The 15662-nt window shown below is 35.3% G+C and overlaps 3 protein-coding genes across 7 annotated transcripts; 1 reads left to right on the top strand and 2 right to left on the bottom strand.

Moving 5' to 3' along the window:
* Positions 1-1422: 1422 nt before the first annotated feature.
* Positions 1423-6335, bottom strand: LOC116010144 (cell division cycle 20.1, cofactor of APC complex-like). Of its 5 annotated transcripts, none has more exons than XM_031249414.1 (7): positions 6120-6335; positions 4624-5196; positions 3763-4026; positions 3374-3643; positions 2702-3283; positions 2379-2603; positions 1423-1899 (listed from the first exon to the last, which is right to left on the bottom strand). In XM_031249414.1, exons 2-6 carry the CDS (start codon positions 4720-4722, stop codon positions 2463-2465), a joined length of 1356 nt encoding a protein of 451 aa, XP_031105274.1. In that variant the 5' UTR covers positions 4723-5196; positions 6120-6335; the 3' UTR covers positions 1423-1899; positions 2379-2462. The 5 variants fall into 5 exon arrangements, with proteins under 5 accessions (XP_031105274.1, XP_031105275.1, XP_031105278.1 ...); XM_031249415.1 differs by having other exon boundaries at positions 6173-6333; XM_031249418.1 differs by lacking the exon at positions 6120-6335 and having other exon boundaries at positions 1423-1871; positions 4624-5867.
* Positions 6336-8243: 1908 nt separating this feature from the next.
* On the top strand, positions 8244-10025 carry LOC116011290 (bidirectional sugar transporter SWEET5-like). Its single transcript, XM_031250843.1, has 6 exons — positions 8244-8490; positions 8588-8624; positions 8715-8931; positions 9033-9194; positions 9287-9406; positions 9567-10025. The coding sequence occupies exons 1-6, from the start codon at positions 8448-8450 to the stop codon at positions 9705-9707; spliced, it is 720 nt and encodes a 239-aa protein (XP_031106703.1). The 5' UTR covers positions 8244-8447; the 3' UTR covers positions 9708-10025.
* A 1343-nt stretch (positions 10026-11368) lies between these two features.
* Positions 11369-13593, bottom strand: LOC116010715 (methanol O-anthraniloyltransferase-like). The gene is made up of 2 exons (XM_031250230.1): positions 13182-13593; positions 11369-12249 (listed from the first exon to the last, which is right to left on the bottom strand). Exons 1-2 carry the CDS (start codon positions 13591-13593, stop codon positions 11369-11371), a joined length of 1293 nt encoding a protein of 430 aa, XP_031106090.1.
* Between the last annotated feature and the right edge of the window lie 2069 nt (positions 13594-15662).

A 15662-nucleotide genomic window follows, 5' to 3' on the forward strand; every position in this document is an offset into this window, starting at 1 on the left:
TGTAGAAAACTCTTACCTCTGATGCGCCACGACGAGTTGGGCCTTCTTGGGAATTCTAACACTGTGAGGATCAGCTAATGATCTCGGATGTACTCCTCCCCTTTTGGAAAAAAAAAGAAATTAATTAAAAGGAATAATTGAATGAGAGAAATGATTACTCTAATTGATGAGCTTGATTATTAGGCTATGGACACATTTACAATTATTAGAATTGCGATCCAAAGTAGCTAATGGGCTCGGGTCATGTCCCAAGGTGGTTGAGAGGGCAAATTATTGCATGGACCATGATCCACACAGCTGTGTGGACCAAAAATAAAAAGTACATTATTTTTGTACTGAAGTACATTATTTTTGTATTGTAGGTACATTATTTGATAGTATATATCAAGTACAAAAATAATGTACCCTAAAATAATGTACCTACAGTACAAAAATAATGTATCTTCAGTATAAAAATAAAGTACTTTTTATTTTTGATCCACACAGCTGTGTGGACCATTGTCCATGCAATAATGATTGGGTTGAGAGAGGTTTGCAATTTTGGGCAAGGACGTTGGGGTCTAATAAGGCAAGAATGGATTTTTTGGTAGGCCTTTTCTGAAATGTAGTCACGCATTCCGAAAGCATTAAAAAAAAAAAAAACGAGGAGGATGTTTTTATTTGTCATGGATCCGGGTCAAAATACACAAATGTTCACAATTTACACATTGAATGTTCACAATTTAAATTGTGAACATTTAGTATGTAAATTGGATGTGAACATTTAGTATATAAAATTGTGAACATTTAGTAGATAATTGTGAACATTTAGTATATAAAAATTATGAACATTCAATATGTAAATTGTGAATATTAATTATGTAAATTGTGTGGTGAGGCTGATGAATCTTGTCTTAGTAAAATATTATTAGCAATCCTATTGAACTTTAAAAAAAAAAAAAAAAAGTCTAGAAAAAATATTTGATTTTAGTTCACAGTTAAAAAAAAAAAATACAGTCACCAACATGAATTAATAAGTAAATTGTGAAATTGTTGAAACTACGATTTTCAAAATTAAAAGAAAACGAATTAAATGAAATTTCAAAGGCATATGGGTTGGTGCCTGGTGTAGTATGGTAATATTATATATTTCATATTTTATTTATCATTAAATCGATTAATTCAATGAATTTTTGATCATTCGAATGGATAACATTTTTATTTTCTTTTCAAAATTTATAACTATGACTAAATCAACATAATTCAAATATAAACTAAATTAGGTTAATTGGACAATCATACATCATGGCTAACTATGATGCTGAAAGGAATTTAGAACTCTTGGAAATTTGGTAAGAATGGTAGGAGGCTTGTGGAATTTGGAAGGGAAAAATCCCTCTCCCCACAATGAAACAAAATCAATCAGAGAGAAAGCAAAGGGTCTTCAGCAGAATGAATGACATTGACCTTTATCTGAAATGGGATTTGCAAAATGGAATTTACATACCAAACCTAAACATTGGGGCAGGATGTTTTTGAGCTAATTAGGCATCAAAACAACAAGACATGTATGTACAAACAAATGAGGTATTGTTCACAATTAATATGCACAGAAACTAGATTGGAGCTACCCTTCAGTTTCTATTGTGAGGAAATGTTGGAGGAGCTGGCAGGATATGGTTCTTCCTCATCACACCTATCTGCAAACGTTCCCATCTCGCTCACTCTGCACTGGTACCCTGATTTCATAAATGAAGTAGCTTGATCACCACACCACAACTGCCTTTATCTGATGAGTACCGGCTGTTCTGAAACGATTCGCCTCAAAAAATGCATTTGAAGACCTCTCAACAAGATTCCAAATAGTACTTTTCCATTTTCAGTTGTGTTTGCTAAGAAACAATGGATGTGAATCAGCTCCTGACAAGTGCTTCTTTTCAGTATTGACAAGAAAAGGATAAATAAGCATGCTAGCATATACACCATAGCAATATGTCCTACTGAAAAAGTGAAGTAGAAAGATTTTGTTTAATAAAAAATGAAAACTTAAATTGTCAGGTTCTTTATGATCAGCAAATTTATCATCATATCTCCCATTTTTGCAATAACTTATGCACTATGAGAATAAAGCATGAACTCATCAGCATATTTATCATAGTATCTCCCATTTTTGCAATAACTTATGCACTATGAGAATAAAGCATGCTAAGCATATACCACAGTACCATTTTCTTTCTGTGCAGTATATGTCTACTGAAGAAGTGAAAAGATAAATTGTTTGTTTTTCAAAAAATGAAATATTAAAATGCCAGATCCTTTATAGCTTCCAATATACAAGCACAATTCGTCTGAAACTGTAAAAACTTGTGAATAGAAAATGTAAAAAAGCAGACTTATACCAGCTGACTGTAAAGCCATATCATCATCTGTATCTGGATCTTGAGAAGATATCAAATGCCAAAACAGGCCGAGGGTTGTAATATTCAGCGAATTCGGTTGATGTGAGAGAATGGCTCAGGATTTGACTTTGGAGCCTGTTTTGCCACTTCAGGGGTTCCAAAAACATTCCAGAATCTCAGCGTTTCATCTCCTGCTGCAGAAGCCACTGTGCAACCATCTGGACTCTGTATAAAAGATTAAAAGAGAATTATTAGCAAACATGGTTGTTTTTTCCCCCACATTTTCGCTGTGATTAATATTTCAGAGAGGAAAGATACTTAACCTGAGCCATGAAAAGAACTCGGGATGTATGTCCAGTAAGCTCTGCCATCTTAACCATTGATGGGTATTTCCAGAGAGTAAGCTGATTCTGAGTAAACCCATGAGAGCTTAGCAATTCACGCTCATTCTTGCTCCAAAGCAGTGCACAGACCTGTGACCCTGTATCAACTGAGTTCACACAAGCACCAGTATGGGTATTCCAGAACTTTATGCACCTATCGCCTCCACCTCCACCAGAGGCCAGCAAGTTACCCTGAAATGGACACCAAGCAAGGGCCTTAACAGCAGCTGTGTGATCCTCAAGCCTGTGAAGCCACTGTGTCGAGGAGTTGGAAGAAGCAGTTGATCTGTCCCATATGTGGAGGAGATTATCATTTCCTCCACTAGCCAACTGCTGGCCAGAGGCAGACCATTTCAGGCCACAGACTTCTTGATGATGTCCTCTATATGTTTCTACGATAGGTGCTCTCACTCGGACATCATTGTTATTAATAAGACCATCCATTCCACCTGTAGTCAGTATATGGTTGTTCCAGTCAAGGGCACCGACTCGTGATTGGTGGCCGCCTTTCAAAGTTCTCAACTGCAGCAGACAGCATAAGAAAAAATATCAGTACAACATTTTTGTGACTCCAGAAAAGAAAACAAGGCCAAGAGAGCTCAAGAAGCAGACCAATCGGTTAGCTGTGGTATCCCAAAGCTGCACGTCAGAGTTGTTCAAGCCAATAGCAATATGTTTCCCATCTGGAGCCCATTTAACACTTGTAACAGGACCATTTTCATCATCAATTGTGACCAGTTCGGAAGTGCTGCCATCAGATGCATCCCACAGGTAAACAGTACTACCCAAAGCTATAGAAAGAACATTGCTGCTGCCCCAATCTAATAGATTTAAGTAATAATCATCCACAACATCTGGAGCATCCAAAGTCCTCTCAGAGGTCTGCATAAGCGAGCCACAACTATAATAAGAACAATTTTCAAATTCAAGTAAAGTTTCATAAAAAAGTGATAATCATAAACTAAAACTCCAGTATTATCTGTGCCATTATGAACCACAACCTGAGGAATGTGGCGCTTGGGTTTCGTTGGTTTGGCCTGGTAAGCAGCAGAAGAAAACTCATTTGGGATGCCCTCCACAGGGGTGGGTGGTTTGTTCTTAAATGCAAGGATCCGTGTCCTGTTCATGTTCAAGGCCTCCGCGAGCTGCTTTCTATATGCCTCTCTGGATGGTGAGCTGGTGTCTGGATTTTCCTTACATTTCGTCACCATATAATGTGCATAGTCGAAATCCATTGCTGATCTATTTGGAATAAACCTGTCCAACTATAAACAAAAAACAAAACAAAAAAGTTAAGAGTTAGTTTGCCAATATTTCTGAAAGCCTGGCTTCTGTGGAAACTCAAGATCAAATATAAAAGTGGCACAGGCAAAGTTTGATCATTAAACCTCAACCATTTTAAAAAGCTTACTCACAGCCCAAAAAAATAATCTGGGTAAAATATTAAATCAGATTAAATTATAAAACCCATTTAGCAAAGCATATCATTATAAGCAAAATCCATTTTCAATTTAGCAAAGCATATCATCATAAGAAAAATCCATTTTCAATTTAGCAAAGCATATCATCATAAGAAAAATCCATTTTCAATAGCCAAAAGATACAGTGAAAGTTATATATCAATTAGCAACATTAAGATCAAGGCTATATATGCTCTTAATTTATTAAATCAGATTACATTATAAAACCCATTTAGCAAAGCATATCATTATAAGCAAAATCCATTTTCAATACCCAAAAGATACAGCGAAATTTACATCTATTAGCAACATTAAGATCAAGGCTGTATATACATACTCTTCAACATTTTCCATTCAGTTTAATTACGAAAAGAATGTAGTAAAGGTAGAGATATAACATACATTTTCACGGGAAGTTTTTCTCTGAAGATACTCCTCCTGAAGAGGGAAACGGGATTGAGTCTTGTTTGAAGAAGCAGAGTTCCTTAATCCTGCATCCATCACGTTAGTAACACCAAAAAAACACTACTAATACTACTACAATTTCAATTATGGATTATAGCGAGAGAATATAGAATTGGGAGAAAGAATCGCGGAAGAATTAAACTAGCAAAGGGCCTGCAATAGAATAGATTAGAGCGTTAAGAGAAAAAAAAAAACACAATTAAATTGAAAAAAAAAGTATATTAAACAAGAAATCGAGATTGAAAGCGTTGGAGATCGAGAGCCGCCGACGGTGGATCAGGTAAGGACCGGAGCAAGCTAGGGCAGAAAACAGAGAAACGAGAGATGATTTGATAGATTCACTTGAAAACAGAGAAACGAGAGTGATGATTGGGTCCTGATTTTGTAGTCAAAGCACCAACGGCTACTTCTCCGAAATACGAAAATGCCCATCCTTGAACCTCCGTGTCCGGATAACTTTTGATATTGGGCTGGACCTCAGGATTTGATGGGCTCTTTGGACATCCTTCACTGCGCTTCAAATATTTTTGTCAAAATGTAAATGGTTAAATAGACCCTTAAATTTTACACCAAAAATCAATTACGCACCTAAATTTTGAAAAAGTGTAATTAAACCCTCAAATATGTTATTTTTAGTTAAATTTAAGTTATTGATCAAAAATTGCCGGAAAAAATCACCATCGACCAAAAAGTCGCCTTCTTCGGCGAAGGAGACCTTTACTGGTCGTCTTTTGCTGGAGATGGCGTCGATCGCCGGACTGATACATTACAGGTCATTTACCGATTTTTGAGTTTTATTGCCTCAATTTAACATGCTTGAGGGTTTAATTGCACTTTTTAAAAATTTATGTGTCTAATTGACTTTTGATATAAAGTTTAAGGGTCTATAACTCTTTTCTCTTAAAAAACAACTAGGTTTCTATCGTTTATATATTCTGTACAAAATATATCCATCTTGGTGACACACTAATGCGTTTGGGAAATGCATGTGGCGTCAGAAGTGCATTTCCCAAACTTCAATGACATTTTATTTTTTTTCAAAATACGCAGATCATAAATGCGTATGATCTTAAAAAAAATGGCGCTTGGTCGCCTTCTCCGATCCGCCGTAGGAGAAGGCGACCATTTTAAAAAAATTTTGGTGTTGCCTTCTCCGGCGAAGGAGAAGGTGACCTAGTTGGGTTGCCTTCTCCTTCGCCAGAGAAGGCGACCAAAATGGTGGCCTTCTCCTTCGCCGGAGAAGGCGACCCAACGAAGACGACCAGGCACCATTTTTTTTAAAAATCATATGCATTTTTGTAATGCATATGATCTGCGTATTTCGGAAAAAAAATAAAAGGTCATTCGAGTTTGGGAAATGTGTTTCTAACGCTACACACATTTTCTAAACTTGTTTTTTCCTTGTAAAAAAAAACACTTCCTATGTTCGTCACCTGCACTACATTTTGTCACATTTCAGTCAAAAACTACCGAGAGGTGCCCTCACTTCTTGACTAGTCGGCTCCATGGTCTAGCTTGGCTAGCATGCATGTTGCGCCCGCGGAAGTGGGATAGATCAGATTGCAACAATAATTTGAGAAAGAAAAATAAATGAGGCACAGATTTTACGTGGAAAACCCCTAAACAAATTAGGGTAAAAACCACGGGCAAGGGTAGAAGAATTTCACTATGAGAAAATAGGAGTTACAACCACTCTCTAACTAACAAGGAGAAAACAAGGATAATTCTCTCTTGCTAGGAAGGAGAAATACACTCAACAAACTCTCTAATATCTCTAGTATATGAGGGAAAAATAGAATGATTTGGGATGACAAGAATGGCAAATGACCTCCCTATTTATAGTTGAGAAATTGGGGTCATTTTGTAGTTAGCCTAAAATGTAGGGACCAAACAATAAATATTTTTGTTCAAACTTTGTAGGTGCCTAACTCTTGGACTTGCCTAACATTCTTGATCAAACTTTGCAACTTGCCTAACCAATGTGGCTGCTGCCAAATTAATCCATTTGCCGACAATGCATGGGTCTATTGCGATTGCAGGTGGGATGCATGATGTTGGCGGTTGGTGGATACTCCAGCCATGATTAGTGATGTAGCGACTTGGTAAGAAAAATCAACGACGAATACATCATATGAAAAGACAAGTGTGTGGTTTGGATAGGGGTGGAAATAGGCTAGGCCGAGCCGGGCTTTAGAAAATTAGGTCTGGGCCTGCTATGGAAATCTAAAGTTTGAGCCTTGGCCGGAGCCTGTATGTAGGCATTTTTTTTAGGCTCAAGCCTAAGCCTACAGCTGGCCTGAAGCCTTTTTAAAAGCCTATTTAACATATAGGCCTTTAAAAAGGCTTCAAAATAGATCCTAAATAAGCTTTGAACCTATTTAAAGCCTATATTTTTAAGCCTTTTAAAGTATACATGTAAAAAAGTTATAAAAAATACCGAAGTTCATATTTCATAATGAATGACAAAACCATAAGTTCATATTTCATAATACAATATCCAGCACCACAAGTTTAATAAGTAAAAGTTCGTAATACAAAATTCAACAATACATTGTTTACTAATTACTAGTATTACCACAAATCTATAGATCCTGCAATCAATTCTTAGTAGGCTCATATTACATTAGTATTATTACTACTTTACTAATTGCTCGTAAACTGTAAACACTAAAAAACTAGTAGAATTATTGCTAATAATTAGTAACATTAATTATTATCAATTTAGCATAATAGCAGTAGTAACTAGTAATATCTAACACTAGTCGTATTTGGGATTTGGGTATTGAGAATTAGGGTTGTAGGTATTAAATATAAACATTATAGTATATATATAAATAGGCTAGGCCTGCGGCTTGTAGGCCAGGCTTTTAAATATAGGCCTAGGCCTATTTAACTAAATAAGCTTCTAATTAGGCATAGGCCTGACATTTTTACTAAATAGGCTAGGCAGACAAGACCCTAAGTAGGCCAGGCTGTAGGCTCCTATGAAGGAGCCTGACCTATTCCCACCCCTAGGTTTGGAGTCATTATATTGAACATTAATATTATTATTATTATTATTATTATTACTATTAATATTACTATTATTATGGAGTATTATTATTATTATTATTATTATTATCCGGGCACATGCATAGTTAACATTATTGATGTAATTTTCTGGATACTTTGAAAGGCTCTCCCCATGGGACATTAGTAAAGTACCTGGAACAGATGAGAGCTGAGGCGCAGTAGAACCTCTATGGACTGTGGTTAAGGTTTTGCGAAGAAGATGAGATGAGACGACAATAATGCAAGCTAAGTGCTTAATTAGATGAGAAGTGAAGGTGCATGCATGCGTGGAGTGCGGTTTTCTGAAAACAAAGAAACCCTTAAAACATGGAGTGCGAGACGCATGCATGCATGCGTGCAAGCAATATAACATAATAATATATAATCATCCAATTACACCTTGACCTTTTCTCTATCTATCTGCGCCCTGGCCTTATCTAATTAAGGATCGATGATATATATGCCCTTTTATCTACAAACTTATCCACTCACAATAACCGTCTACCTTCATTTCTACGGTGATCCTTAAACCTTGTTAACTGCTAATCATCCCATTTTGCTTCTTTAAATTTCCCTTCAATCACTCACTCTCACATCTCATCATCAACTTTAATTAATTTCCTCCAATATAATCCTTCTTCTCATCTCATCTCTTCTTTAATTTCCATCTCTTCTCATTTCATTCTTTAATACACAACAACTAAATCATCATGGTGAACAGAGACGTTGCACGAACTATAGTTGGTATTATAGGTTAGTGCATATATGCTCTCTCTCATCTTAACCTTAACTTAATTAGGTTTATCTTAAACTACTGATTTCTTATATATTTCCATTTATATGTGTGCAGGAAATATCATATCATGCTTCCTCTTCCTCTCCCCAGCGTAAATTTCTTTTTTATTATTAGCATTATATTTTTTTAGAATTGGTTGAAATGGTTATTGACTGGACTTAATCACGATTTTCATGTACAGTCCGACATTCTCCAAGATAATCAAATCCAAATCCGTTCAAGCTTTTAAGGTAGATCCATACCTTGCGACGATATTAAATTGTACGATGTGGGTGTTCTATGGAATGCCATTTGTCCATCCTGATAGCTTGCTAGTTGTCACAATTAACGGTGCTGGTCTAGTTATCGAAGCGGCCTATATCATCATCTTTTTCATCTACTCAAAGCCTAAACAACGAGTTAAGTGACGGTCATAATATTTAAATTTTGAGAGAGATCAGCAATTTAGCTATGTCCCGAGTAATTAACATAAATTATATTTGTAATGCAATTATTTCAGAAGAAGATTGTGATTGCACTTATAGTGGAAGCCATCTTCTTTGCCGCAATCGTCACCGTTACCTTGACGGTTCTCCACGGCACCAAGAAGAGATCTGCACTCATTGGAATTGTGTGTATCGTTTTCAATGTTCTTATGTATACCTCTCCTTTGACGGTCATGGTACGTATATATGATCTTATATATGTTTCATTAAAAAAAAAAAAAAAAAAAAAACATTACGGTTCCTAATCAAATATTGTTTTGTTATTCAGAAACGGGTTATTACCACAAAAAGTGTGAAATACATGCCCTTCTACTTGTCACTTGCCAACTTTGCCAATGGCTGTGTGTGGTTTTGTTACGCTTTCATCAAATTCGATCCTTACGTTCTGGTAATTCCTCATCTAAATACTTTTAATTTCTGGGTTTCGACTTTAAATTAAAATTGGTCAGATATTTCTACTTATCTTAAAAACACAATCTTAATTTCTTTTGAGTACTATTGACTCTGTTACAATCCTAATTAACTATGTGATGATTGTTTAATAATAGATCCCGAATGGGCTTGGAGCACTCTCGGGATTGGTACAACTCGTACTTTTTGCAATGTTTTATCGCACAACCAATTGGGACGAGAATGAATCCAACAACGAGGTTGAACTCTCCTCCGGCAAAACCGGCGAAAACGTTTGAGGTTTACATACATAATTCTTCCAAATTGGCGGCGGATGATCGAGTGGCGGCTGCGGCTGCTCTGCTGTTTGAATTGAATCTCATCTATTTGCCCGACCAGATTCCGATGAACAATAATCGTTGAGGATTATCACACTGCGGAGACTGGTTTTAACAATAATGGGGCCCTGCATTCTGCGACCTTAGCATTAATTAGTATCATCGAATTGTATTTTTGGATATATATACGATGCAATGATGCTAATAATTTGTGTTGTATATATGAAAGATGTGGAGCATGATTATTATATTAAAAGGGATTTTTGGTTGAGAGTTTTATTTATTTGTTTTTATTTTTAAAACACTTGATTCTTCACAAATTAGTATTGTTCTATACTTTTTTTTAATTTTTTCATTGAGTAACGCACCACCGCACGAAAAGATATACCCGCACTTGAACCCTTCCCTATATATATATATATATATTAAAAACAAAAATATTGCATAATATGTAAGCAGATCCAATCCAATGGTTTTAATTTGTATCAATAGTTGTTGTAGAGGCAATTTTGGTCTTAGTTCACGATATAAACTCTGCAATCAAACCTAGTGGACCGCAGGTCATGAAGTTGCTATTTGCTTTTTTGCTTCTATCCCAATTTACAACAAGCCCAAATGTTGGATCCATTTACAATGTTAATCAACTACCAAATAAACAAGCCCGACTACGGCACAATCAATCGTCATTGCGTAGATTTTGAGCCACAACTCTCTATACAGTTGTGTACGTAGACTACGGTCCAAAAATGATGTCGTTTCACGCGATTCATTGTAATATACATTTTATAACTTATATTATTTTAAAGTATAATACACATTATTTTAATTCATAAAATAGATATCTTACTCCAAAAGTTTCATTATTCTAACACATAAAATACACTATTCTAACTCATAATATTCAATGACGTCCATTTGGACCGTGGTCCACACATCTGTGTGAATCATGTCAGTCCACACAATAATTTGCCCGACACAATGCATACAGATTATAGAATCATTTCATAAGGTGCGTGACTTGTGTGTATGAAATAACATGGGTCTCATTCAATTTAACCAAAGGTTACAAGTTCAAAATTTGAGAATATAATGTAACTACTTTAAAACTTATGAGAGAGTACTTCGTCATTCTTGATGTCCTACCCAGAACAAACAAGATTTGCCTTGATGTGTGATTTCTATATCAGATTTCTATGTAAAAGCCCTGGTATCCTTTATTATATTTATTTTGCATTGATCTTAAATGATGATCTGATACATGATAGGTTAGAAAAATCATGTTTCATCACCGGAAACAAGCAATCTACCAGAACAAGTAGATGAAGAGTATTTGCAAAAATAAAAATGAAATGCATCGAATGGTAGTTCATATATTTAGCTATACCATACTAATCACAATTCACCTAGATTGACCTTGATTCACTATATAACTACTCAATATTAATCATGTCCATAATAAACAAAAAGAAAATGAAATTGAGCCATCATTGGTCCACTTCCGATCGATCTACAACCTACCATTATACCAAAACTATAAGTAATAGCAAATGTATAACATTAATTTTTGTTTTATACTTACATATCTAGGGATCAACACTATGTTTCAATGATAACACACACATTTAGAGAGCAGATTTAAGAGGTGATTTACATTGTATCCCTACAACTTCACGAGGCTCAAGAGCTGTCAACTTCTTCATCTCCGCTTCGAACCTCTTCATGGCCGCCGCCGGCAAGAAAACCGGCACAACCACGCCGTCTTCCCCGTCGCTATTCCGGTAGCGAGCATGAGTAATAGCGGTGGCTGATCCTCCTCCATCCATGGTCCCTCCATACACTGGCCTCCCCCATCCAAAATCCATTTCATCAAACCCCAATCTACTCAAATCAGTAGCAACAAAACAGCCACGTGATCTCAAAAACGCCGGCCTCCCCTTCGAACCCATAAACTCAACCTCCCACCTAACATAATCTTCACTCACTCTACTCTTCGCTTTCTCAATCAACTTCACAGCATACTCTAATGATAATTTGTTGTCACATAATAATCGTCCAGCTTTTCCCACCGCCGCCGGAAACACCACCGCGTTGCCGTAGTACCCGTGGCGGAGTTCAAGTGGGCCTTTGTCACGTGCATTCATCGTGCAAATGACGGCGACGGTCTCATCGCCGGCGAACTCTAAGGCACGTGTTCGGCATATCCATATGCAAGCTGTAATCAAGTCAAACTTTGAGTTTGGTTGAGTTTGCGATAGTGGAAGTTTTTGGCGGAGGGCTTTCATCTCTTTGGGACCGAAAAAGAAAGAACCGCTAACCAAGTTTTGGTGGTCCATTGTTGTTGCGTCGATTTCGTGGGTTTCGAGGCCATATTGTGTTTGGTCATAGGTTGTTCGGAGTGGGAGATGTTTTGCAGTCAATAATTGTCTTCTCCAGACAGGTATAATTGAAGGGGAAGATGCACCCTGTGCGAACTCTCCGACAGCCTTCACAAATTGTGCTAAACCTAATCCATCACATAGAACATGATTTACACGTATAGCCACTACGAATCCTCCGCAAATCAACCTCGTAACCTGTTATTTTATAAAAATGTATATAAATTTATTTTTGTTTTAAAAAAGAGCATTACTTTCTAAAGTACCCATCAAACTCATATCCACTATTTAATGATGTGCACTGTGCATCTGTAAACTTCATCTTGTGACTGCAAAAGACTACTAGAGATAAATCAGCTTAGATTGTCCCAATCATTATACCATAAGTCATGATTTACCATACAAGATGGAACGTTGACATAAAATTCATTAGTAGTATATTGAATGTATATTTTCTGAAGGTTGTCTTTATTGTATTGAAAGTTTATTTTTAGGTATATTATCAAAAAATAAACTTTCAGTAAATATACATTTAGTTGCGATCTACATTTACTAGTAAAAAAAGCACATTAGCTACACATGTAAAGTGTTTTTGCTACACCTGTACAGGTGTAGCATGAGTCATCATGAGAGTGATGGGAAAAGTGTAGGCTTTTCACAACACCCAAGGATTTGCGGAAAGCCAAGGTATTATTATTATTATTTAAATATTGAATTTCCGCGACAGCCTCTCCGTTTAGGGTGTAGCAGAAAGTATTATTAAAAAAAATAGCCTTTCCGCTAAAATTTGTCATATTGCCTATAGATAACGGACTCAAACCAAACAAGCCAATAGGCTGCTCTCTAAGAATAGAACTTGGAACATTGTGGTTTCCAAACCAATAATCTGATCAATTTGGTTGAGCCCGGATTCAACCTGATGACTAACTTGGCTTGTTAAAGCCGGTGTAACTGGGTAGGTTGTACGAGTACAAAAAACACTAATGCTAATGGATCAGCTCAGCTGCTCAAGCATAAGCTAAAATAAAATACCTGAACTACCATCAATGGGCAACCAAACATCTCATAAGGGCCAGGCACTTTATGCAAGAGCTCTTTGGAGTAAAAACATGGCGGTTAACAGCATCACCAAGATCTTCCATGCTGAAATTGCAATCTGCTTCAATGAACGAAATCCCTTGAGCACTGCAATCCACCATGAACTTATCCTTAGGGCCATGATGAATGAGCCGACCTGCAAGAGGGTAGTACCATACAAGGGCTTCAGCAAATGCATCTCTAATGACTTTCACAGAGTCTTTGGCTTTCATGAGGGGATTTGCCCTATAGAACATGACCATGCAGAAATGGAGCCTCAGGCCTTTTTGGTCATCTATGTCTGATAATTCCTTTATTTCTTGGGGAGTAGGCTTGGCTGGTCGCAGGAGCTCTGCTTCCTTATGCCAAACAACAAAATCTCTTTTTAGTGCCATTTTTCTTCAGTATGAAGCTTGATGTATGCTTGCATGTAATATGCTGCTTCAATTTCTGGTGTGGGTGTATATATAGAGGTAATGATATGACACTTTTTTTTTTTTTTTTTTTTTAAGTTATTAAACATTAGGATAAAGATCAGCGAAACATGATGTCAAAGCCTCAAAGGCATATGTCATAAGCATTTGGTATTTTTGGGATATCATTTTCGGAAAATATGAATTCGCCGCAAATGCATTTAACGTAATTTTTATTTTTATACATTTTTGTTGGAAAAAAATTACTTCGAATGCATATTTCCATACGTCAAAAGCATTTTCCATATGCATTTAGTTATTGTGCATAATTGTGCATATAAAATACATCAAATGCACCAAAAACCTTGTGGTCAAGTACAAAGTCCGTCCAAACATTTTATAGGTTCGGGGAGAAATTTTTTTTTTTTTTTTAAAACACCTGCATGAAAACCCATATTTAAATTTAATAATACTAAAAAATGATAATATCAAATAACATGAAATAATATTAGAAAATTTTCAACAATTAAATGAAACTACTAACACAAGAATGTGTCATACTATTGCAAAAATCGGTCGTCTAGGCACCGCTTAGGCGCTAGGCGGCTCTAAGCCGAGGCAAATTGCTCCCTTAGCGGCCGCCTAGCGCCTAACTCGGCCGAATTTCGCCGAGTTAACTCGCCAACTCGGCAGAGTTAGCCGAGTTAACTCAGGTGATGTCGGTCTTGTTAATTTAATATATATATATATATATATATATATATATATATATATATATATATATATATATATATTTATTTATATAAATAAGAGAAGTAAAAGATACATATATATAATATATAATATAATATATGACATACAACCACACATGCACTATTTTTTTGTTTTTATAGGTCTCTGCCTAGGAGCGCCTAGACCGCCTACTGCAACCATGCATATCACTAACAGTAAGATTAAAATTATGAAAAGCACATGGTATGTATAAATCTCATTTCATGAAAAAAGTACATATATACCATTTTTTTTTTATTTCTTTGTATTCATTTGTACTTATGGGACGTCATTCCAATTAAAATAGGGGTACTGTGTAATATTCTAATTTGGCCCCTCTTTTATATATATATATATATATATATATATATATATATATATATATATATATATATATATATTTGTTTAAAAATTATGTCAAAAACATAAAATATTCAAAAATAATAAATCTAATATTTCACTTAAAAACTATCATCTGGGGTCATGCTTAGATGCAAAATCATAAACCAAATTTTTTATATCAACCTTTTCCAAAATCTCATTTTCAATTGCAATTAAAGCTAATCCATTGATTCTCTCTTGCAATGTAAGATAATTGATTGCAAGTAAAATTTCAACAATTTCAACATTGAAAATCTTTTTTTTTTTTTTTTTGTAAATGCAATAGTAATTGAAATAGTCGATTATTTTTTTCTATTTACGCTTCTCGAACCCAACCCAGATAGATATTTTCTAGAAAATATAATTATAAAATCCTATTGATACAAAAAAAAAGTTATATAAAATTATAGACATGAAAATCTTACTGATGGTGTTCAATAAATAGTTACAAATAAATAAAACTTATCAAATTATGTATTATCGTAATTAATTGATATTTTGCAATTTTATGTTTTGAAAGTTAAAGGGTTGAAGAGATGTGAAAATAAAAATTGCAAACTTGTTTGAAAATCAAAATTACCGAAAAATTGTTGATTGAATTCCAATCTTCGAAGAACTTGTCAAATAACTTGCCCTCACATATGCTAAGGTTATGAATTTATTCCAATTTATCTCTATGCCACCCTTCCATAATCATACCCAAATTGCTCTACCTAATTCTAATCACATTCAAATTGCCCTACCTATTTCTAACCATACTCAAATTAACCACTTTCATTCTTGTTTATATTCGATACTTTCAAGTGATTGGCCCAATTTCCATGTAAAATTTTTACATAAAAAAATACTACTATATCTAATATATATATATATATATATATATATATATATATATAATA

The sequence above is a fragment of the Ipomoea triloba genome, chromosome 2, assembly GCF_003576645.1.
Source record: "Ipomoea triloba cultivar NCNSP0323 chromosome 2, ASM357664v1".
NCBI lineage: Eukaryota > Viridiplantae > Streptophyta > Magnoliopsida > Solanales > Convolvulaceae > Ipomoea > Ipomoea triloba.

Excerpts from the sequence above, each read along its gene's own strand:
- LOC116010144 (XM_031249414.1), bottom strand. The coding sequence starts at position 4,722 with ATGGATGCAGGATTAAGGAACTCTGCTTCTTCAAACAAGACTCAATCC. Across the intron at positions 3,284-3,373 it reads ATACCACAGCTAACCGATTG|TTGAGAACTTTGAAAGGCGG; the intron begins GTCTGCTTCTTG and ends TGTCTGCTGCAG. Across the intron at positions 2,604-2,701 it reads GAGTTCTTTTCATGGCTCAG|AGTCCAGATGGTTGCACAGT; the intron begins GTTAAGTATCTT and ends TCTTTTATACAG.
- LOC116011290 (XM_031250843.1), top strand. The coding sequence starts at position 8,448 with ATGGTGAACAGAGACGTTGCACGAACTATAGTTGGTATTATAG. Across the intron at positions 8,625-8,714 it reads TTCCTCTTCCTCTCCCCAGC|TCCGACATTCTCCAAGATAA; the intron begins GTAAATTTCTTT and ends TTTCATGTACAG. Across the intron at positions 8,932-9,032 it reads ACTCAAAGCCTAAACAACGA|AAGAAGATTGTGATTGCACT; the intron begins GTTAAGTGACGG and ends CAATTATTTCAG.
- LOC116010715 (XM_031250230.1), bottom strand. The coding sequence starts at position 13,593 with ATGGCACTAAAAAGAGATTTTGTTGTTTGGCATAAGGAAGCAGAGCTC. Across the intron at positions 12,250-13,181 it reads GTGCCTGGCCCTTATGAGAT|GTTTAGCACAATTTGTGAAG; the intron begins GTTTGGTTGCCC and ends GTGATGGATTAG.